The 22,589-nt window shown below is 51.3% G+C and overlaps 1 protein-coding gene across 2 annotated transcripts in view; it reads right to left on the bottom strand.

The window, feature by feature from the left end:
• The window catches only part of sf3b2 (splicing factor 3b, subunit 2), an 80,585-nt gene that overhangs the window by 8,916 nt on the left and 49,080 nt on the right, over positions 1-22,589 (bottom strand). For both annotated transcript variants that reach the window (XM_063036661.1, XM_063036662.1), the window contains 10 exons: positions 21,793-21,942; positions 21,529-21,609; positions 20,029-20,256; positions 18,223-18,372; positions 17,692-17,781; positions 14,782-14,889; positions 12,024-12,131; positions 7,987-8,132; positions 1,571-1,672; positions 818-917 (listed from right to left, as the gene is read on the bottom strand). In XM_063036661.1, the coding sequence (XP_062892731.1) occupies positions 818-917; positions 1,571-1,672; positions 7,987-8,132; positions 12,024-12,131; positions 14,782-14,889; positions 17,692-17,781; positions 18,223-18,372; positions 20,029-20,256; positions 21,529-21,609; positions 21,793-21,942 (1,263 nt within the window). The remainder of the gene's footprint in view (positions 1-817; positions 918-1,570; positions 1,673-7,986; positions 8,133-12,023; positions 12,132-14,781; positions 14,890-17,691; positions 17,782-18,222; positions 18,373-20,028; positions 20,257-21,528; positions 21,610-21,792; positions 21,943-22,589) is intronic.

Below are 22,589 nucleotides of genomic sequence, written 5' to 3'. Positions count from 1 at the left end.
TGTACTCCTGTGCCCACCCAGTACATTATGTAGTGGATGGGAGACATTGTCCAAGATGGCATGCAACTTGGACAGCACCCTCTTTTCAGACACCACCATCAGAGTGTCCAGTTCCATCCCCACAACATCACTGGCCCTTACGAATGAGTTTGTTGATTCTGTTGGTGTCTGCTACCCTCAGCCTGCTGCCCCAGCACACAACAGCAAACATGATCGCACTGGCCACCACAGACTGTAAAAATGTAAATTTTCTCTGTAATCTTTCAACCTCATTTCCATAGTGAATGGATACACATTTTTTCCCCAGGGTAAAGTATGGGGGGGGTGCTGGAATGTCAGAGGTAGTGGTGTTTAAAAAAAACAACGGCGGGTGCGTGAAACACGACGCTAAAGGGTGGTGGTAGAGACAGATACATTGAGAACGTTTACGAGGCTCTTAGATCGGCACACGGATGACAGAAAAATGGAGTTATGCGGAATGAAGGCATTGAGGTAGTGTTGCTGCAGGGATCTTAGGAAGGTGTTCGACAAGGTTATGAATTGGCAGCCTGCTCTGGAAAGTAAAGCAGGGCAGGTGGGAGGATTTGCACGGTCTCCCTTCGATTGCGTGATTCCTCTGGATGCTCCTGTTCCCTCTCACAACCCAACGACGCGAGTCAGATGCCCGCTGTGATTGGCCCCCTCCTCCTGTGTGGGTGATGGGCTAAAGGATGCTGATAGGACTATGACGAATGGAAACAGATTAGGCAAGATGTGTAAGTGGGCGGCAGGTAGCGGTGGGTCGACACCTCTCCCCCCACCCGCCACGGAAACTCACCGCCGACATGTCGTAGATGTGCGTGGACCCCATCATCGCCCCACCGATTGTTGCCGTCCGCTTCTCCGGCACCGGAATGTACAGCTGAGGGGTCTCGCCGCTGTGGGGTGGGGGAAGCAGGCACACAGTCAGACGTGGAGAGGCTGGTCACCCTCACTGCAGACACCCCCCCCCCCCAATGACCCCATCCCGTCCTCCTCCTGACAGCCTCAACTCCTCACACACCCCCCAGACTCCAATGTTTCTGGCCTGGAGTTACCAAACCCCCAGCTCCACCCCACCAACTATTGCCCTGAAGCACACCCCCTTGCTGTCAGCTCCAGGAGACACAGCAGCACAATTAGGCCATCCAGGCAATTTGACGCCCTCACTAATCAGGAACCCATCAACCTCTGCTTGAAATGTCCCCAATGACTTGGCATCCACGGCCGAGTGCAGCAATAAATTCCACAGATTCACCACCCCCTGGCTATAGAAATTCCTCCTCACCTCTGTTCTAAAGGGGCGTCCTTGTATTCGGCGGGTGAACCCTCTGGTCCTAGACTCCCCACTATAGCAAAGTGCTCTCCATGCCCACTCTATCTAGGCCTTTCGACGTTTGGCAGGTTTCAATGAGATCCCTCCCATCACCTCAGATTCATGACCACTCTCTCCCCCCACCCCCACACTCGCGCTCTCGCCCACCGGAGAGTGAGCGCAGGCTGAGGGTACACCAGGCACGGTGCAGGGACCCCGGACACCGCCGTTCCTCACCCATCCATGGCTTCCTCGATTTTCTTCTTCCGCAGCTCAATGAGCTCTGGGGTCTCCATTCCTGCCGGGACAGACGAGAAGCCCCCTGGTGTGATCAGACCACTGCCGAGACAAAAAGGGAGAGGGGGCACGCGATCAGTCAGGGTTAGTGCTGTCCCCACAGCTTCGGGCACTCGAACCTCTCAGACCCGATGCCTATCGAGCAGAGCAGCGGCGCAGTACGTAGAGCTCTGGGGACCCGGGTTCCATCCCAGTTTCCGGCTCCGTGGGTCTGGCGGAGTCAGAGACCTCGTGCTTTCTTCCATATCAATGACCTCCCCAACCGAACCCCCAACGTGTGGGCGAGGGACTGATCCTGCTGGGGTTAGCGTAACCCGGTGGTCAGTCAGCTGAAGGTCCCGTTCCTGAGGGCAGGACACCAGACCCCACCCACCCCTCCCGGGAGGCACCAGACCCCCCCACCCCCCACCCCGTCTGCACTTGGAGACCGACGACAGCAACTCGTACCTGTGGGGCACCATTTGCAAACGGCAGACGCATATTAGTCCGGCTCACTTAGTGTAGTGGGAACAACTTGCAAGTACCAAGGAGGCGGAGGTGTCCGGGGGAGGGAGTGGGGCAAAATATTCTGGAGTTTAGCCACCCCCCCCACCCAAAAAGAAAGAATGAGCATCAGAATAAGCTCAGGCCCATCAAATCTGCTCCGCCACTCAATAAGATTGTGATTAACCTGGCCGAGCACTCGGCCACACCCGCCCGCCCAGCGCACCATTGATCGTGGTCTAATTCCCGTCCGAAAGGAGCCTGTTCGTTCTCTCCGCGGCTGCGCAGATTTCCTCCGGGCGCTCCGGTTTCCTCCCACATCCCAGAGACGTACCGGTTAGGGCTAGTGAGCTGTGGGCGGCACGGCAGCGTAGCGGTCAGCCCAACCCTTTACGGTACAGGCGACCCGGGTTCAATTCCCGCCATTGCCCGTGAGGATTTTGTACGTTCTCCCCGTGACCGCCCGGGTTTCCTCTGGGAGCTCCACTTTCCTCCCACAGTCCAAAGACCGGCTGGTAGGGTAACTGGTCACTAATCAGGCCAGCGTTAAGTCATGGGATGGCTGGGTGGCGTGGCTCAGAGGGCCGGAAGGGGCTATTCTGCGCTGTATCTCACCAAAAGTTTGGGCACATGGCCAAGTGGTTAAGGCATTGGACTAGCGACCTGAAGGTCGTGAGTTCGAGCCCCAGCCGAGGCAGCGTGTTGTGTCCTTGAACAAGGCACTTAATCACACATTGCTCTGCGATGACACCGGTGCCAAGCTGTATGGGTCCTAATGCCCTTCCCTTGGACAACATCGGTGTCATGGAGAGGGGATACTTGCAGCATGGGCAACCGCCGGTCTTCCATACAACCTTGCCCAGGCCTGCGCCCTGGAGAGTCAAGGCTTTCCAGGTGCAGATCCATGGTCTCGCAAGACTAACGGATGCCTTTATCTCACCAAAATAAATAGGTTGGCATCAGTGTGGTGACTCTTGTGGGCTGCCCCCAGCACATCCTCGGACTGTGTTGGCCACTGACGTAAGTGGCGCATTGCACTGTGTGTTTTCATGTCCGTGTGACGAATAAAGCTAACCTTTTGAACTCCGCAACCATTAATTCCCCTGCAATGCAAAAATCTATCTGTGCAAAATTTCAGCTGGCAGCCAAAGGCATGACTGAGGGGACCGGACAGAGAGAACTCAGGCTTGGAATCGAAGTTTAAGTAACGATATCCAGACAGCTGGATGGACGGTGTTTCCACTTGGCAGTGGCCGCACACGCTGTTACTATCCCGCAAGGCTCTCCAAACCATGCTAAGATACAAGGAAATTGATTACACCTTAATTGAAAGCACAAATCTCCAGGTAGCGGTCGATCGCATCACAAAATCATGAATCAGGGAATGCTTTGGGAAGCCAGCGGCCATGTCACTGAAATATTCATGAAGAGATCTTTGCGAGATAGAAGCACTCTGCTGTTAAGTAACATTTTTGTCCAGGAGCTGCCTGGGGCTCAAGGTCCCAAGAGGTCGAACGCATCGAAAAGCAAGTTGCAGCTACCAGGTTTCAGGCCGGGGGTAGGCTTCTTCATGTCGAGGGCGGTGTGTATCGGGGATGGGCTGCCAGGGAGCAGAGCTGAGGCTGGCACGTTAGCCACACTTAAAAGCCACCACGGACGTGAGTAGGAGAGGTTAAGGCAGCGATGGGACAGACGTAGGCAGGAGAGGACTAGCTCGCTGGGCTGCACAGTTAGGGCCAAAGAGCCTGCATCCACACTGTATAAAATCAACGTGTGCTCTGAAGCATCTCCCGCGGCAATGCAAGACCCCAAGAGCACATGAAGAATTAAGAGCATAAGACGTAGGAGCAGAATCAGGCCATTCAGCCCATCAAGTCTGCTCCACCCTTCAATCACGGCTGATCCCTCTCAACCTCATTCTCCCGTAACCTTTGACGCCGTTACTAATGAACCTCTGCTTTAAGTACACACAATGACTTGGCCCCCCCAGTCATCTGTGGCAATGAATTCTGCAGATTCACCACCCTCCGGCTAAAGAAAACTCTCCCGCATCTCTGTTCTGAACTGATGTCCTTTCATGCTGATGCTGTACTCTCTGGTCCCAGATACGACATATGCACGGTCGAGGCGGGCACGTCAGTTGGCACTCCGTCGATAAAGTGATTACTAGAGGCTCAGATAAAGACCATTGTGATGGAAGATGGCTGTGACCAGAAAAATAGGGCAGGATAACAGCATTCAGCCCAGAATATTTGGCTGACTTATTATCCTGCTCACCCCCGTTTGTACTGCACCGCAACCTCACCAGTACAGTGTCAGACCTGTCCCCACCGGTACCGTACCCCAGTGTCACACAGTGATGGACCCGTCCCCACCGGTACCATACCCCGGTGTCACACAGTGACAGACCCGTCCCCACCTGGGGAAGTGACAGTATTTTCCCCCTCTTTCCCAGGCTGCAAAAGCTAGGACGTACATACTCTGTTAGTGTGACACTATTACGGCTCAGGGGCAGAGTTCAAGAGTTCAGAGTTCAATTCTGGCACTGCCTGCAAGAAGTGTGTTTTTGCTCTTGGCACGAGCGTGTGGGGGTTCATTGGTCACTGTAAATCGTCCCGTGATTAGGCTCGGGCTATATAGGTATGTCGCCGGTGCACGCGGCTTGCTGGGACGGATGAGCCTGCTCCGCGCTAAATCTCTAAATAAAAAAAAATTAAATTAAAAAAATTGAAGATGCAGTGGGTCAAGAAGGGTTGAAGATCCAACAGGTACTGGGGAAATATTTTCTGTTGCGGGTGGGGGGAGAGGGATGTCAGTACTACTGCTGGCACAAAAGGGAGGGGTGGATGGTTTGCTCTTGCTTTCTTGCTTAATGCAACGGGAGGGGGGCCTTTGAGGGTTCTTGTGTTTTTATCATTCAGCCTCTGGGGTTTGTCTTGTGGACGTCTGTGAGGAGTAAGAATTTCAGGTACACAATCCCAGCATCAGAACCTGACACGGATCCCTTCAATGGAGCTATCCTGATGAAGCTGTGGACAACAGTAAGCTGACTGCGAGAATAAGGCCAGCGCCTTCCGATGGACTGTGGCGCAAATCGACCGGGCCACCTGCACCGCGCCAGGCCCCTCCTTGCGTGGGCTTTCAAGGGCGCACGTTTTCGCAGAGTATCACTCCTGTACCGCAAGCTGCCGGCGTGCGCCAGGGCTAATGCCAGTCAGTAGAAACGGTTAATCCCTCCGCTCCGCCACCGTCCTTCCCTCCCTGTGCGTTTGCAACCACTTCCTCTTCGGCCGCTGGGACGTTTAATTGCAAAGATCACCTTTCGCTGGTTGGCAGAGGCATCCCCACAATGTTAGTGCAAACTCGGCACAAGGAAAGTGACTTGATTAATAATGGAAGATATCTGGACCTTTGAGGAGATCGAACTCGAAAGCAGAGTACAAGGTTAATGGAAGGATATTCAGCAGCGTGGAGGAGCAGAGCGACCTTAGGTTCCACCTCCCTCAGTGTTGAAACGTAAAGTTGATAGAACGGTTAAGGAGGTTTAAGATTTTTTTTTAAGAAATCTGTCACGTACGCACTGAAGCACACAGCGAAACGTGACGTTTGCGTCAAGTCAAATCAAATCAGTAAGGATTGTGCTGGGCAGTCTGCAAGTGGCGCCAACACAGCAGGCCCAGGGCTAACCAACCTGTGCGTCTTTGGAATGTGGGAGGAAATCAGAGCATGTGGAGGATACCCGCACATTACGCTAACTGCTTGGTCAACATCCTGCCCCTACGTGGGGCAAAAAAATTCAGAGATTAAATTAGCCAATAGGATTTGCCTGATTAACTTTTTTTGGGAGGGAACGCAGGAGAGGAACGGGGTCCCATTCTCCAGAGGGTGCGGGATCGGAGGAGGAGAATGGAAACTGAGATGAACACGGTGAAATGCTCACAGAACCCATTTGGAAGGACACGGGTTCTTGTAGACAACGGAGAGCGTACGGATAATTTAGTTAGCTAGTTAGCGCACAGCATTGAAGGAAGTTCAATGGATCTGGGCCGTACCCTCCAAATATCCGGACCTGCCTCTCGGTTTTTTTGCACTACCTTGCTTTCCCCTTTCTATTTATGATTTATAATTTAAATTTTTACTGTTTACTATCGATTTGTACTCCAGGGAGCACAAAACACAGAATCAAACATTGCTGCGATGATTATATGCTCCAGTGTCAATTGTTTGGTGACAATAAAGTATAAAGCCCTTTCCTTGAACGTTGTGCGAAAATTCCTCCCCCACCCCAGCTCTTCAGCGTAAAACCATTTCAGTACCATGAGTAAACAAAGTGAAGCAAACTGGATTGATTACGCAACAATGAGCGCCAACAATAATGTGCACAAAGATATACACACGTACACATAAATAAAAACAAATAACAGGCCCTTTATTTTGTGTTATATCGTATTATTGTGTTCGTTATTGTTTAAAATATTTTGTCAATACAATTTCAAGTTTATACTGGTGTAAGTTATCGTTTCCTGGTGAATGATAAATTGGCATCATTTGCAGTCCTTCATTTCCCTTAGAAGGAACATTCAGACTTTTACGTTTATGCTCACCTGAATCATATCTACCCTAGACATGTTTGTTTATTAGAAAAGGCGTTATTCCCCCGCACTGTCGAGTCATGTTGCTGTTCGGTTGGAGTCACAGTGACTCATCACAAGCCTATGGGGTGAGGGCTGCACTAGGTATGTGGCTACTAACCAGAAGGGTAGGGCAAAACAAAGTATGGATTGCTAAATTAATCTGTTACCCAGGTACCGTGAAAAACTTGTTTCACGTGCCATCCATACAGTTTCATCACATCAGTACGTGGAGGGAGGGCAAGGGAAAAGTAGCAACAGAACGCAGAATAGTGTTACAGTCACGGAGAAAGTGCAGCACGGGCCAACAATCAGGTGCAAGGACACCACAAGTTAGAATGGGAGGTCAAGACTCCCATCTTATTGCACTGGTGAGCCAGTCAAGTGGGTGGCAGAGTATAGATATGCGTCTACCGAAGGAGGTGCAAGGTGCCCCCTTGGGCAAGGTGTAGCACCTGCTTAGCCGCCCCCCCCTCCCCCCCACAGGATCAGGGTCACATGAAGCATGGGAGGTGGTGGTGGACGGTCGTATGAGCACTGGTGCACATCACAAGTCCTGGTTATGAGGCCGCTGACTCCAGGGTAGGACTTCCTCTGAAGAGTGTTGATAATGGCCAGGGGTCACCCCTCCTGTAAGGACACGGCCCAGAAGAAGCCAACGGCAAATCACTTGCGAGGTAAAATTTGCCAAGAGCAATCATGGTCACGTGACCAAGACTGCCCAGGTCAATACAACATGGCACGTCATGATGATGTCATAAGACATGGCACATCATGATGATGTCATACAACATTGCACATCATGCTGATGAACCATTCGAGTCTTAAGACAAGGGTGTAGAAGCCACTCTTGAGCCTGGTGGGACGGGCTTTCAGGTTTCTGTGTCATCCACCTGACGGGACAAGGGGACAAGAGAAGGTCTGGGGTGTGTGTGGGTCTTTGAGGTACAAAGTACGTGAAGGGCAGCTTGGTTTCTGTGGCATAGTGAGCCATGTCCACAACTCTCGGCAGTTTCACGCAATCTCGGGTAGAGCAGTTGCCTGCCAAGTGCTTCCACTTGAGTAACATTACGGTCAGGGAGGGGGAAATTGCACACTCTCTGGCTGGAACCAGACTCGAATGGAAGCAAATGAGGGAGGCCCCAGCCTGCCGGAGGGAAAGGGGTTTCAAAAGAGTCACGGGCAAAGACACCCCCTCCCGACCCACACCGCCAACCCCCTCCCCGCTCCCCGGCTGGGTACCTGTCCGCCGGTGTGATGAATCCAGTGTCGTCTGGTTTATCTTCATCGCTTTCATCCTCCTCCTCCTCGTCCTCTGAGGATTCCTCATCAGAAGGCTCCAGCTCGCCCCAGGGTGTCCGATCCAGCACCTCCTCCTCTGTCTTTGCCTGGAGAGGGAAGGAGAGCGAAACCCTCTTACCCTTTGGTCATTATACAGCGAGGGCGGGGAAGAAGAGGACCCTCAGCCGCTCCAGCATTCGTCTGATCAATCAGATCACTGGTGAGGTGGACGCCAGAATGTTGAGCAATACAAGGGGATCTCAGCAGGACGGGCAGCATCTGCGGGGGAGGAATCAAACCAAGACCCTTCATCCAGACTGAGGAACAAGAGCTGCCATCCAGATGAAAGTTCTCAGCCCAAAATGTCTGTTCATTTCCCTCCACAGACATTGCTCAAACCCCTCCCCGAGTGTGCCCTCTTCTTGTCACTACCATTGCCAGCCTAACCCTATCCCCAGCTGCAACAACCTCAAGACAAGAGACAACAGATGCCGCACTCACAGCTCGCTGGAGGAACTCAGCAGGTCGGGCAGCATCCGTGGAAAAGATCGGTCGACGTTTCGGGCTGGAACCCTTCGTCAGGACTCCGGGTTCCGGCCCGAAACGTCAACCGGTCCTTTCCGCGGATGCTGCCCGACCTGAGTTCCTCCAGCGTGTTGTGAGTGTTGCTTTGACCCCAGCATCTGCAGATTATTTTGTGTAGACTACAGACGCCGGAATCCGGAGCAAGCAACAAGCTCCCGGAAAAATCTCGGAGTTCAGAGTAAACTTACTATCAAAGTACGTAATGTTACCACGTGCTACCCCGAGATTCATTTTTCTCGCGGGCATTTACAGGGAAAGAAGTAAAATTTGTGATAAACTAGACAAAAACCAGACAGACTGACAGCGTGCAGAAGATGAGAAACCAGAGAACGAGTGGTAAAGAGCCCTTGAAAGTGAGGCTGTGTGCCGTGGAATCGGTTCAGAGTAGTGGTGCGTGAAGTTATCCACGCTGGTTCAGGAGCCTGGTGGTTGAAGGGTAATAACTGTTCCTGAACATAGTGCTGTGAGACCCGAGGCTCCCGTACCTCCTTTCCGATGGTACAAAGTTCAGAGTACATTTATTGTCAAAGTACGTATACAGCACCACATTCAACCCCGAGATCCATTTTCTTGGGGGCATTCACAGTAAATACAAACACAATAGAAGGAGGAAACAAACGACCAGTGTGCAGAAGATAACAAACTGTGCAAATACAAGAAGAAAAGAAGAAAGGAAGAAAAAAATCAATCAAGAACATGAGACGAAGAGCCCTTGAAAGCGAATCCATAGGGTTGTCGGAACAGTTCAGGGACGGGGCGAGTGAAGTTGAGGGAAGTTATCCCGTCTGGTTCTGGCGGTGTGGGACCTGAGGCTCCTGTACCTCTTTCCTGATGGTAGTAGTGAGAAGAGGGCATGGTCTGGATGGTTGTATGTCACAGACACAATGCTCCCCACCATCAACCGGATCTACAGAAGGCAATATTTTTTGAAGGTTTTCAGAGCTCCCAACAGGCAGGAGGTGCACAAGCCTGAAGACCCCACACCGGCAGCTTCAAACACTTCAACCTTTCGGTTCCTGAACCAGCCAGCACATTGTGTAGAGGCTCTGTAACCACCTCGCACTGAAATGGACCTCACCTCACCTGGCAGCTTGCGTTCCTTCCCCTCCCGTCCACCTTCCTACTCTGGCTACTGCCCCCTTCCTTTCCAGTCCCAATGAAGGGTCCTGGACCAAAACCGACTGTTCATCCCTCTCCACAGACGCCGTCTGACCTGCCCAGTTCCTCCGGCATTGTGTGTGTGTTTTTTTGTGTGTGTGTGTGTGTGTGTGTTTGTGTGTGTGTGTGTGTTTTTGTGTTTGTGTGTGTTTTTGTGTGTGTGTGTGTGTGTGTTTGTGTGTGTTTTTGTGTGTGTGTGTGTTTGTGTGTGTTTTTGTGTGTGTGTGTGTGTGTGTGTGTGTGTGTGTGTGTGTGTTTTTGTGTGTGTTTTTGTGTGTGTGTGTGTGTTTTTGTGTGTGTGTGTGTGTGTTTGTGTGTGTGTTTTTTGTGTGTGTTTGTGTGTGTGTGTGTGTGTGTTTTTGTGTGTGTTTTTGTGTGTGTGTGTGTGTTTTTGTGTGTGTGTGTGTTTTTGTGTGTGTGTGTGTTTTTATGTGTGTGTGTGTGTGCGTGCGTGTGTGTTTTTGTGTGTGTGTGCGTGCGCATGGGGCTCTGGATCTCCAGCGTCTGCCAAGTCCTATGTGTTTCTGGGTCAAACTTGATACTCGTCGTGTGAACGCTGTTTATCTGACGCTCTGCACCTGTGATGCCTGTGCATACGACAGTAGACTTGACCTTGACAACGTACTCTCGCTTTTGAAAAAGCTTTGCAGGTTTATTCTGAGGTGTGCGACCACATTCCTATCCAGACTTGCTCCTGCAGCCACTTGTCCTTCCTCAGTCAGCCTCTCCCTCTGGCACCCTCCTCCGTTTCCAGTTAGGATCTCGGGTTCATACCTCTCCCTTGACATCTGATGGCCCAATGTTTTCAGCCACGTGTCAGTACCTTCTGGCACTTCCTTCTGCCCCCACACAGCTCCAGCCCTCTCTTTCTGAGACCACTGTCAGTATGGATGTCAATCATCCAGTTCAGCTCCCTTGACGTCCCGAAGCCCAGCCTCGGGTCTGTCTGGAAAATTCCAGTCAACTTTATGTAGGGGGTCAGGGTTTCAGATTTCCCCTTTACTGTCTGGAGAAAGCCCCGAGATTAGAGATGAAAGAGATGAGCTTTATATGTCTCGCGTACATCGAAACGTACAGTGAAACGCAGGGTTTGTGTCAGGGGCCAGCACAGCCCGAGTGCACTGGGGGCAGTCCGCCAGTGTCGGCACCAGCACGGTACGCCCACAAGTTAATACCCTATCCCGGTGGGAGGGAACCAGAGCACCCAGGGGAAACCCACACGGGTCATAGTAAGAATAGACAAGCTTCTTACAGACCCTGATCGGTGATGCCGGTGCGGTGAGGTATCGCACTGTTACACGACTCCGCTGGCCCAACTGCCCGTGAACAGCACATCTTCAGCTCAACCCCCTTGCTCTCGCCTCTCCTGCAACCACTCCCGTCCAAGAAGAGTGGAAATGACCTCCCCTCGATCCACGCTGCGAACAGACACTTCCACCACAAGACACAGGAGCAGAATGAGGCCACTGGGCCCCTCGAGTCTGCTCTGCCATTTCATCATGGCTGATCCAATTTCCCTCTCAGCCCCCGATCTCCCTGTACCCCTCCATGCCACGAATCTATCAACCTCTGCCTTAAATACACGGAAAGACTTGGCATCCACAGCTGCCTGTGGCAAAGAATTCCACAGATTCACCACTCTCTGGCTAAAGAAATTCCCCTTCATCTCCGTTCTAAAAGGACGCCCCTCTATTCTGAGGCTGTGCCCTCTGGTCTTCAGACTCTCCCACCACAGGGAAGTTCCTCTCCACGTCCACTCTATCGAGGCCTTTCAACCTTCGACAGTGGTGACCTCGTTGAAACCTCATTCTTCTGAATTCCAGTGGTTAGAGGCTCAGAGTCATCAAACCCTCTTCATATGACAAGCCTCTCAACTCTGGAATCATTTTCATGAACCTTTGAACTCTCTCCAACATCAGCGCATCCTTTCTAAGAAAAGGGGCCTCACCAGAGCTTTATAAAGCCTCAACTTTACATCCTTGCTTGGAGGAGACTCTGAGCAATGTAGTTTAACCCTACAAGCAGAAAGCCAGATTTCCTTGAAGTCAGGAACCTACGAAGCAGATGTCAATTATAATTTGCCACTCTCTCCCAGAATAAAATCGTAGAAATCTGCTGGGGAAATGCTGAGGAGCTGTTGCCGCCCTCGTCAGTGTGTGTGCCTGCCACTTACAACAGTGTTCTGGCCGGCTCTGCAGCCTGGCCTAGGGCAGAGCATGAAGCGATTAGGGAGGTGGAAAGCTGGCTTTACATACCTGAAATTCCAGGGAATTTGTTCCAAACACATCCCCGTACAGCGGTTTTCCAGTCTCGTCGACAGGCGGCTTCCCCCAGCCTCCAGCGTGGTATCCAAAGGAGCAGCTCTGCCGAGGGACAACAACACGTTATTGGACAGAAGCAGCCGCAGGTGAACCAATGTGGGACCTCATTCACAGCCACGCAGACTCACACGCATCGGAAGATCCTTGCCCCCCCCCAGTAAATGAAACAGACCTATACTCGCCTCACCCATTCAAATACAAACGACCACTGACTTGGTACAGCAATTGAAAGGCAAGTAGCAAGTTAGCAATGGACAGCCCAACACATCACGGGCACATCCCTCCCCACCATCAGCAGTATTGTTGGAAACAGGATATTTTAGATAATACTTTTTAATAAGATTTTTACTTTTTAACAAATTCATGTACTTTTCACACTCACAGGCAGAAAGCGGTATAGCAGCTAAACTAACGGTTTATCACCTTTCTTATTTTTCATTGGCTAAGTATTAGCAAATTACTCACATGACATATTTGTTTTAATTATAGCCTACTAACCAGTTTAATCCCATCTAAAGAATTTCCTTATCTATAAAATTGATGGGATTTTTCAGGAGGAGCAACTTTGCATCTTCATTCCTTTTGCCTTCACATCCATTCACCTCTCAACATCGTTTTTCAGCTTTTTATGTGTTTGCTTGTACTTTCAAGCTGAACTCTTATAATTAAGACTACTTGTCATTCCGGAATACCAGAAGAACCTCAAGGATCAGAAAATAAACAGAGATCCAACAGTATCTGTATTGTGTTGAGCACGTGGCCAAGTGGTTAAGGCGCTCGTCTAGTGATCTGAAGGTCGCTAGTTCGAGCCTCAGCTGTGGCAGTGTGTTTGTGCCCTTGAGCAAGGCACTTAACCACACATTGCTCTGGTGTCTGTGCGAGGAATGGCGCCCCACACAGACTTCCAATCTGCGCCTTGTAAGGCATGAAAATGCCCGACGCAGGCCTCTCATGGTCTGAGTCGACGTTCCCTCCCCCAACAGTATCTACAGGAGGCCCTGCCTCCAGGAGGTAATACCCAAAGATCCCCACCATCTGGCCCAAGGCATCTTCTCACAGCTCTCATCGGGCAGGAGGTACAGAAGCCTGACCACCTGGTTCAGGAACAGCTACTTTCCTTCAACCGTTCGGTTCTTGTACCGACCCTAATCACTTCCTCAGTATAAGCAGCACTGCGACCAATCTGCACTACATATACACACAAAATGCTGGAGGAACTCAGCAGGCCAGGCAGTATCTATGGAAAAAGAGTACAGTCGCCATTTCGGGCCGAAACCCTTGGGCAGGATTTCCACAGATGCTGCCTGGCCTGCTGAGTTCCTCCAGCATTGCGTGCATTGAGCGGATTTCCAGCACCTGCAGGTTTTCTCTTGTTTGTGACCATACTACAATAGAATGTTTTTGTTCTAATCGTGTTCTTTCCTGTTTAAAAAAAAGACAATTCATGCAACGCACACAAAATGCTGGAGGAACTCAGCAAGTTAGGCAGCATCTATGGAGGGGAATAAACAACCAAAAGTTTTGAACCAAAATGTCAACTCATTTGTATATCTGACTGGAGTTCCTCCAGCATTTTGTATGTTGCTCAAGTCTTCCAGCATCTGCAGAATCTCGTGCATATTATTAGTTTTTGTTGTGAATGTTGCTTATCTGGTGCTATATGCCTGTGTTACTGCTGTAAGACTTTCAGTGCACCTGTCCATACACGGACCTGTGTGTATGACAGTAAACCCCACGTAAGACTTTCAAATTGAATTCCAGCAGCCACATTCTCCATCTCAACTTGCCAACTCCTACCAGCCTCCACGTGTCCCAGAGGAGACGGCGAGTACAGGCAGGCCCAGATAACAGGTCACCGTATGCTCAGATCTACTCAATAATCCCATCTCTACCCAAGCTCATACACAATTCCACAAAGGAGGGATCTCCTGGAGGCCCCCCCCCCACTGCAATTCAACTTCCCATTCTGACATGGTTCCTCGACAATCGCGACGAGGCCACACTCAGGTTGGAGGAGCAACACCTCATATTCCATCTGGTAGCTTCCAACCTGATGACACCAACGTCGATTTCTCCAACTTTTTGTAATTTCTCCCCCTTTCTTGCTTTTCCCACTCGCCATTCTGGTTCCCCCCTCACCCCTTTTGTCTTCACCTCCCTCTGGTTCCCCCCCTCCTTCCCTTTCTCCCCGGTCTACTCTCCTCTCCTATCAGATTCCTCCTTTTTCAGCCCTTTACCCTTTCCACCTATCACCTCGCAGCTTCTTATTACGTCCCGTCTCACCACCAGCTTCCCCTCGCCCGGTCTCTCCCATCACCCACCATCTTGTCCTCCTACCACTCCTCCCACCATCTCATCCAGGCTCTGCTCCTTCCTTTCCGATCCCGAGGGGCTCTCGGCCCAAAACGTTGTCTGCTTATTCCACTCCCAACCTGGAGTCCACAGACCCATGCTTAATGGCACTGGGCCATGGCATAAAAAAGGTTGGTTTGCAATTGACACCGCCTGACCCTCTATGAGCTCCTCCGGCGTCCTGTGCATTGAAGGTCCAACACATCCCCACGAACCCAACATGTCAGGTCCCGTGTAGTCTGCCAGCTACTCTGGGGAGTCTTCATTTCCTTACACCCGTGAGCACTCTGCGCACCACCACCCCCTGCCCATCCACTCGAGCTTCCCGTGATCGACTTACCTCCGGGATCGGTGAGTTCAGGCCAGGAATTTTGAGGTTGGGGTACGAGGGCGGCGGGCCATATCGCTGCATGGCGATCAACCACGGCGGAGGGACCTTGTGTGAGTTCTGGGGTAAAGTGAACCAGAGAGTTAGAATGATTCATGGACAGTCAGCACCCCGCCCCCCCCAGGCCGACAATGGCTATAGCTGACATCCCACCTCTCCCGGAAGTTCTGGGAGTCTCCCGCATATTAATAGTGGCTTCCTGATGCCCGCAAGTTATATACAATGTCCCAGAAATCAATTTTTTTGAGAGAGCGAGAGAGAGCGAACACGCGCCATGGCAGAGTGTTCCAAAAAAATAAAATATAAAGCGTACGTCACCCCAGGCTACACTAAAGTGTACCCCTGTCTAATAGGGGTCAAAAATAATGACAGTGTTGCTCGCTGCACTGTTTGCAACAGTGACTTTTCTATTGCCCATGGTGGGTTAAGACTGTAAAAGACATGTTGAGGTGAGTTTAACAGGTGTCATTCGTTCATTAGCACAGCTAACGTTATTTAAACTAGCTGGCCACTGCTAAGGAGCTACTCTATTGCAGACATCCCACCTCTCCCGGAAGTTCCGGGAGTCTCCCGCAAATTGACGGTGCTACCTCCCTGAAATGAGTTTTTGCAGGGTGGGATGTCTGCTATAGTGGGGGCTATCAGAGGTAGGTTTTTTTAAAAATATAGAGTGGTGGGAGTGTGGAACGCCCTGCCAGGGGTGGCGGTAGACACATTAGGCTCATTTAAGAGACTCTTAGATAGGCATAGGGAAGGACTAGGTTGATCTTGGAGTAGGTTAAACACAATATTGTGGGCTGAAGGGCTTACACTGTACTATGCTCTATTAAATGCCTATTACACCACACTTGGAGTGTTGTGTTCGGTTCTGGTCGCCTCATCATAGGAAGGATGTGGAAGCTTTAGAGGGTGCAGAGGTTTACCAGGACGCTGCCTGGACTGGGGAGCATGCCTTATGAGGATAGGCTGAGCGAGCTGGGGCTTTTCTCTCTGGAGTGAAGAACGAGAGGCGACTTGATGGAAGGCTGTCGATCGGCGGAATGGGAATCAAAGCACAGGGGCAAGATGGGATGGCGTGGGACGGGACGCTGGAGAGCAGAGATGTGATTACCGAGGGCAGGTAGGGGCCCAGTGACGTGGGAGGGAAGGGTTAGATTGATCTCGGAGAAGGCTAAAAGGTCAGTACAACCTCGTGGGCCGAAGGGCTTGCGCAGTACAGTTCTGTTTCATGATTCAACTGCTGCTGCTTGTTATTGTATCAGAATCAGGTTTAATATCACTGGCACGCATCGTGAAATATGCAATACATAATAAAACAACTACAAATCGCAATAAGTGCGTTTGTGTAGAGAGAGAGCAAAAAAGAAAAAAAGTAGTGAGGTAGTGTACGTGGATTAATTGTCCATTCAGAAATCTGCTGCCGGAGGGGAAGAAGTTGTTCTGAATCGTCGAGTGTGCGCCTTCAGGGTCCTGTACCTCCTCCCTGATGGTAGCAGGAAGAGGGAATGTCCTGGGTGGTGGGGATCCCTAACGATTGGTGCCACCTTTCTGAGTTAACGCCTTTTGAAGATGGCCTGGATGCTGGGGAGGCCAGTGCCCATGATGGAGCTGACCGAGTTTGCAACTTTTCCCAATCCTGAATCATTCTCCAAACCAGACAATGATGCAATCGGTACATCTGCAGAAATTTGTGGGCGTCTCTGGTGACGTGCAAATCTCCTCAAACTCCTAATGAAATACAGACTCTGTCGTGCCTTCTTTGTAATTCCATCAATATGTCGGACCCAAGACAGACCTTCAGAGACGTGGACACCCAGGAACTGGGACTTCAGCGCAACGAAAAGTCCCGTAAAGAGACTGGCTGCGTATGACAGTGACAGGAGAAGACACCGTGGCAGACTGCCGTGCGTCAGAGTGGGCAGCGTGCAGAGATGCTGTCTCGCGGCTCCAGCGATCCAGGTTCGATTCCGGCCTTCGGGTGCCGTGCGTCAGACTTGAGCACTCTGCCCGGGTTTCCTCCGGGGGCTTCACTTCCTTCCCCACGTCCCAAAGTCGCGAGGTGCTGCTGGGCGAACTGCCCAGAGCACGCCGGTGATAAAAGACCAAAGACTCTTGCGAACTCCCAAAAATGTCCTGTGGAGAGCATTCCGACTGGTTGCATCACCGTCTGGTACGGAGGGGCCGCCGCACTGGATCAGAAAAAGCCTCAATAATTGTGGACTCCAACATGGGCGGCAAGCCTCCCCACCATCATCTCAAAAGAAAGCAGCCTCCATCATTCAGGACCCTCGCCATGGGGGACGCGCCCTCTTCATCACTACCGTCGGGGAGGTACAGGAGCTTGAAGGCCCTACGTTTAATCGCTTAACATCATCCGCCCTTCCACCATCACATTTCACGGACAGTCCGTGGCACTACCTCGTGGTTCACCCTTCAAACCATTTTGTAACTTCGTTACGTTTAGTGGTAACAGGCCCAACGAGCTCGCACTGGATGGACCATGTGACCAATTAACCTACCAACCAGTATGTCTTTGGAATGTGGGAGGAAACCAGGGCACCCGGAGGAAACGCACGCGATCACGGGGAGAACGTACAAACTCCTCACTGACCAGATTGCTGGCACTGTAATGGCGTTGTGCCGACCGCCACGCGACCATAACTTATAGTAATTTATACGCCTTGCACTGCCGCAACACGGCAAGTTTCACACGTCAGCGGCAGCAAACCCGATTCTGATTTAGGATCTGGACGGCGGACACTTCTGGAGCCAGCCCTCTGATCTCCCGGGTTGGCACTGCAGACACCCTGAACGATGAAACAGCCCACCCCAAAAAGCTAGGCAGCAAGGGAATCTACGTACAGCTCCCACCGGCATTCCGAGGGCCAGGCGCAGTTCGTCCGACAGGTCTCCGGGCTTCTTCTCCTTGAGCCGGGTCTCGAACTCTTTACCCTGTTGGGACGAGCAGAGAAGACGCATTCAATACACCAGAGGTTGGACAAACACCCTCAACGGCTTAATACATCCAAGTAAAATGAGATCAACGCAAAAAGAAAAATGGAGGGTTATAGGGGAGGGGAGGGTTAGGCTGAGCTTTGAGGTGGTCAAAAGTTTGGCACAATATCCATACTGTGCTCTACGTTCTACATACGGGAGGCGCAGACAAGTTCAGGGAAAGGACCGAGATCAGGATGGATTCAGATGGAGGCGGGGATGCTAAAGATGGAGTACTGGGAGATCAGAGGAGATGCAATGCCAGGGAAGGCGCCTGCAACAATCTTGCCGCTGATTCCGCCGGACCCCGCCTACACTACCCTCAAAGGAGATCCACAAGCCCGTCCAACACAGGAGAGGGATGGAGCCGAGGCATGCTGGACACCGTGGCCGACCCACCTCGTAATACAGGTCTCCGTGGATGGTGAGCTTGGGCTTGGTCTGCCACTTGAAGAAGGCGTCGTGCAGCTTCTGGTAGTCGATGTCGATCTTGCCCATCTTCGGCCGCACCTTCTCCCTCATCTTGGTCTTCATGGTCTTCTGCTCCTCCTGCGGGCAGGCAGCAAAACCCAGTTAAGAAACAAGACACTCCGCACCCCACCAAAAACGCTGAGGTCTGCAGTGGGCACCCTCACCCAGTGAAAATCTCAGCACCCACCACGCACAAACTACACCCGGGTCCCACCCTGTTAAACCATGCGGGCTGTATTGGAAGATGATGTTAGCCCAGTCATTGGAAGCATCAGTGCGGATTGAATCCACAAGATCCTCAGATTTAGGTTTATTTATCGTGTGCCCACAAGCAGCTACAGGTGTGCTGTTGAAAGTATTAAGAGGCCACAGAGCAGCCAACCCCATAAGACCAGAATTGGGCCACTTGGCCCATCGAGTCTGCTCTGCCATTCCATCATGGCTGATTTATTATCCCTCTCAACCCCATTCGCCTTGCCCCGAAGCCTTCGACTCAGTGCAACACATCACTGGCACCTCCCTGCCCACCGTCGGTAGAATCTACAGGAGGCACCGTCTTAAGACGACAACGTCCGTTAAAGATTCCTCCCCCCCACCACCACCCAAGCTGTGCCACGATCTTGCAGCTCCCTTCAGGCACAGAATCCTGAAGTCCCACACCACCAGGTTCAGGAACAGCTACTTCCCTTCAACCATTCGGTTCTTGAACCAACCTAACCAGTACCCTGGTACAGAAACACGGCGATTGTTTTGCGCTAAAATTGACTTATTTTTGTTCTAATCGTGTCCTTTCTTGTGTAATTTACGTTTTTCTTGTGAACGTTGTGGACCTGACGCTCTGCGACACTGCTGCACGTGAGCTTGTTGACTTGTGCAAATCTTCAGACTTGAGAGAGAAGGCACAAGCAAGCACCAAATGTGCTGGGTGGAGGGAAAAAAAGATGTTTGCATGCTGGCCTTCGTCAGAGAATGGCCTACGTGGGTTGTACAAGTTGTTGGTGATGTGAGGCCACACTTGGAATACTATTTACAGTTTTGGGCACCCTGTCATAGAAAAAAATAGTTAAACTGGAAAGAGGGCACAAAAGATTTACACGACAGCGCCTCTATTTTCTTGGGAGTCTGCAGAGATTCGCATGACATCTAAAGCTTCGATAAACTTCTATAGATGTGTAGTGGAGAGTGTATTGACTGGCCACATCATGGCCTGGTATGGGAACACCAATGCCTTTGAATGGAAAATCCTACAATAAGGTAGTGGATTTGGCCCAGTACATCATGGGTAAAGCCCTCCCAACCATAGAGCACGTCTATATGAAACGCTCTCGTCGGAAAGTAGCATACATCATCCAAGCACTGCTCTTTCCTCGCTGGTTCCATCAGGTAGAAGGTACAAGAGCTTCAGGACTCGCACCACCAGGTTCAGGAACAGTTACTACTCCTCAACCATCACGCTCTTGAACAAAAGGGGACAACTAAACTCACTTGCCCATTCATTGAGACGTTCGCACAACCAATGATCTCACTTTAAGGACTCTTTATCTCCTGTTCTCGTTACTTATTGCCATTTATTGCATTTGCACAGTGTGTTGTCTTCTGCACTCTGGTTGATCTTTCACTGATCCTGTTATAGTCACTATTCTATAGATTTGCTGAGTATGCCCACAGGAACATGAATCTCAGGGTTGTATGTGGTGACCTACTTTGAGACAGAGGTGCGGACAGACACTCTACCTTCTCCTGCAAAGCTTCCCTCATCTCCTGGATGCCAGTGCGCCGGATGAACTCGGGCAGCTCGAACGGGGGCTTCTCGATACCCCGCTTGCCCTGCAGGTACTTTCGCTTGAAGCACCAGTGCCGGGGCACGGGCACCGAGTTGCGGGTCGCCTTCAGGTGGACCAGCAGCTTCGGGTCATGCGCCGTCACATCGTGCATCTCCACCACGTCCGGTCTGGCCACCAGCTGCGGGGCAAAGGGTCAGATTAAACAGCCGGGAAGATTAGCTTTTACTTGTCACACGTACAGCGCATCAACGACCAACACAGTCCAAGACTGTGCTGGGGGCAGCTCGCAAGTGTTGCCAACACTTCCAGCTCCAACATAGCACATCCACAACTTATTAAACCTAACCCATACGCCTTTGGCATGTGAGACCCCTGATCAGGACTGGAAAGGAAGGTGGTGGGAGGAGGGGAAGGAATTGAAGCTGGAAGGTGATAGGTGAGGGGGAAGGAGGAATCGGGGAGGAGAAGACAGTTGCTTCTCCCTCCCCCTTTCCTTTCCGGTCCCGACGAAGGGTCTCGGCCTGAAACGACAGCTCTTTATTCCTCCCTGTAGATGCTGCCTGACCTGCCGAACTTCTGCAGCGTTTTGTGCCCTGTTGCTCCAGACTCCCAGCAGCTGCAGAACCTCGCATTTACGACCTGTCGGTCACTGCGTTGTGTTTTTGTTCAGCTTCTCGAGCTCGTTATGTATCAAATAACCAGGCCTGCTTGTATCATCAAATTGGCCCAAAGACAAATGACACAGGTGGGAAGATTTTACTCTCCCCGCTACTCCGATTGAGACCACAAAACATGGAAAGAATTAGGCCACTTAGCCACCGAATCCACTCCACCACCCGATTATTTACTGAGAGAAACAGTGCGAAAAGGCCCATCTATTCACGCCACAGAACCCCCCCCCCCACAAACCCTGATTTAACCCCAGACTAACCACAGGACAGTTTACAATGAGCAATTAACCTATTAACCACCAAGCCTTTGGACTGTGGGAGGAAACCGGAGCACCCGGAGGAAACTCACACAGTCACAGAGAGGGCGTATAAACTCGTTACAGATGTCAGAATTGAACTCTGAACTCCGATGCTCCCTAGCTGTAGCAGCGTTGGGCTAACCCCTACACTGCTGTGGGGCTGTTCAAATGCATAGTGTTGAGGTTGGGTAGTGGTGTCAGTCAGCCTTAGGGCAGGCTGAGACAGAGAGCGAGAGAGCAAGCAATCCCACCCACTGGAGTAGATGGAGGCTATTCAGCCCATCGAGCCTGCTCTGCCATTCCATCATGGCTGATAGCACAATTATCAAAGTGGATGGCAGTTCAGATGTATAGCATTGACGCTGGGCAGCCAAGAGAGGAGAGCGCGCGAGCGAGAGGTGGCAAATCGCAGAGACCCCACCCACCCACTCAACACGGATCCACGCCCCTCTCGCACACACTCCAGGAAATGCCGTGTACCTGCTTTAGCTCAGCCACGCTCAAACGATTCAGCCGTCTCAGTTTCTTCTTCGACAGCTTGGGGAGCTCGTCCTTCTTCACCTAACGGACAGAAGGGGCAGAGTCAGTTCACCGTTCCCGCTTCAACGAGTCTGAGGACCGAGACGTGGAATTTATCGCTACAGACAGCTGTGGAGCTCAAGTCGATCGACTACTGAGAGGCCGAGATGGATGGAGGAAGAGGAGTTCTGTGGGAGGGTGAATTTCCCACACTCACACACTTACCACATCATCGTCGCTGTCCCCTTCTTCCTCCTCATCGCTGCTCCCTTTCTGCTCTGTCTCGAAGCCCTTCTTCTTCATCACCACTGTCGACTCCTGCTTATCAGTTCGGTCCGGTTCCTTATCCTTGTCTTTCTTCACATCGTCAGTCAGCTGGAAGAGGGGGAAAATGAAGGTCACAAAGCATTAAATCGCAGTTGCACATGCTGCTGGCAAAGAGTACGTGCATAGTTTTGGTCACCCTTTTATAGGAAAGATATGGTTTTGGATTACGGTGTAGAATTATTTTTTCTTATAGATTCCCTAGTTTTCTTTAAATATATAATAACCCATTTGGATGTAACTGTTTAGATGTTCTACTAATTGCATGACAGCTTCATTTTCTGGCAGATTCTAAGTTTTTCTGCAGGTTGATAGGAATGTGCTTTACCTCGAGCCTCGGTACGAGACCCTCCAAGAGGACCACAGCCTTGTCGTAGGGTTTGGAGGCTTGCGGGCCTCAGTGACCCGGAGAGCTACGTTGGCTGGAGTCAAGGCTTTGTGCTTAGGCTCTTGGTCAGGTCACCCATGCCAGACAGGGTCAAAGGGTAGAGGTCAGACTAAGAGGGGTCCACCAGTCATCCAGGTTCGGGGGGGGGTTCAGCCCCAGGCCGACAACCCTGACTGGTAAAACAAGTCTGTTACGGATACAGCAATGAAGAATCCTTCTTCATCTGAGTGTAATGGTATCGTAGAGTCTCCACCTGGGACTTGCATGACTGACAGCAGTGAAACAGAGAGGAAGCTACTGACGCGATGAA

The sequence above is a fragment of the Mobula hypostoma genome, chromosome 30 (assembly GCF_963921235.1).
Source record: "Mobula hypostoma chromosome 30, sMobHyp1.1, whole genome shotgun sequence".
Classification (NCBI taxonomy): Eukaryota; Metazoa; Chordata; class Chondrichthyes; order Myliobatiformes; family Myliobatidae; genus Mobula; species Mobula hypostoma.
This window is presented reverse-complemented; position numbering and strand designations above follow the sequence as displayed.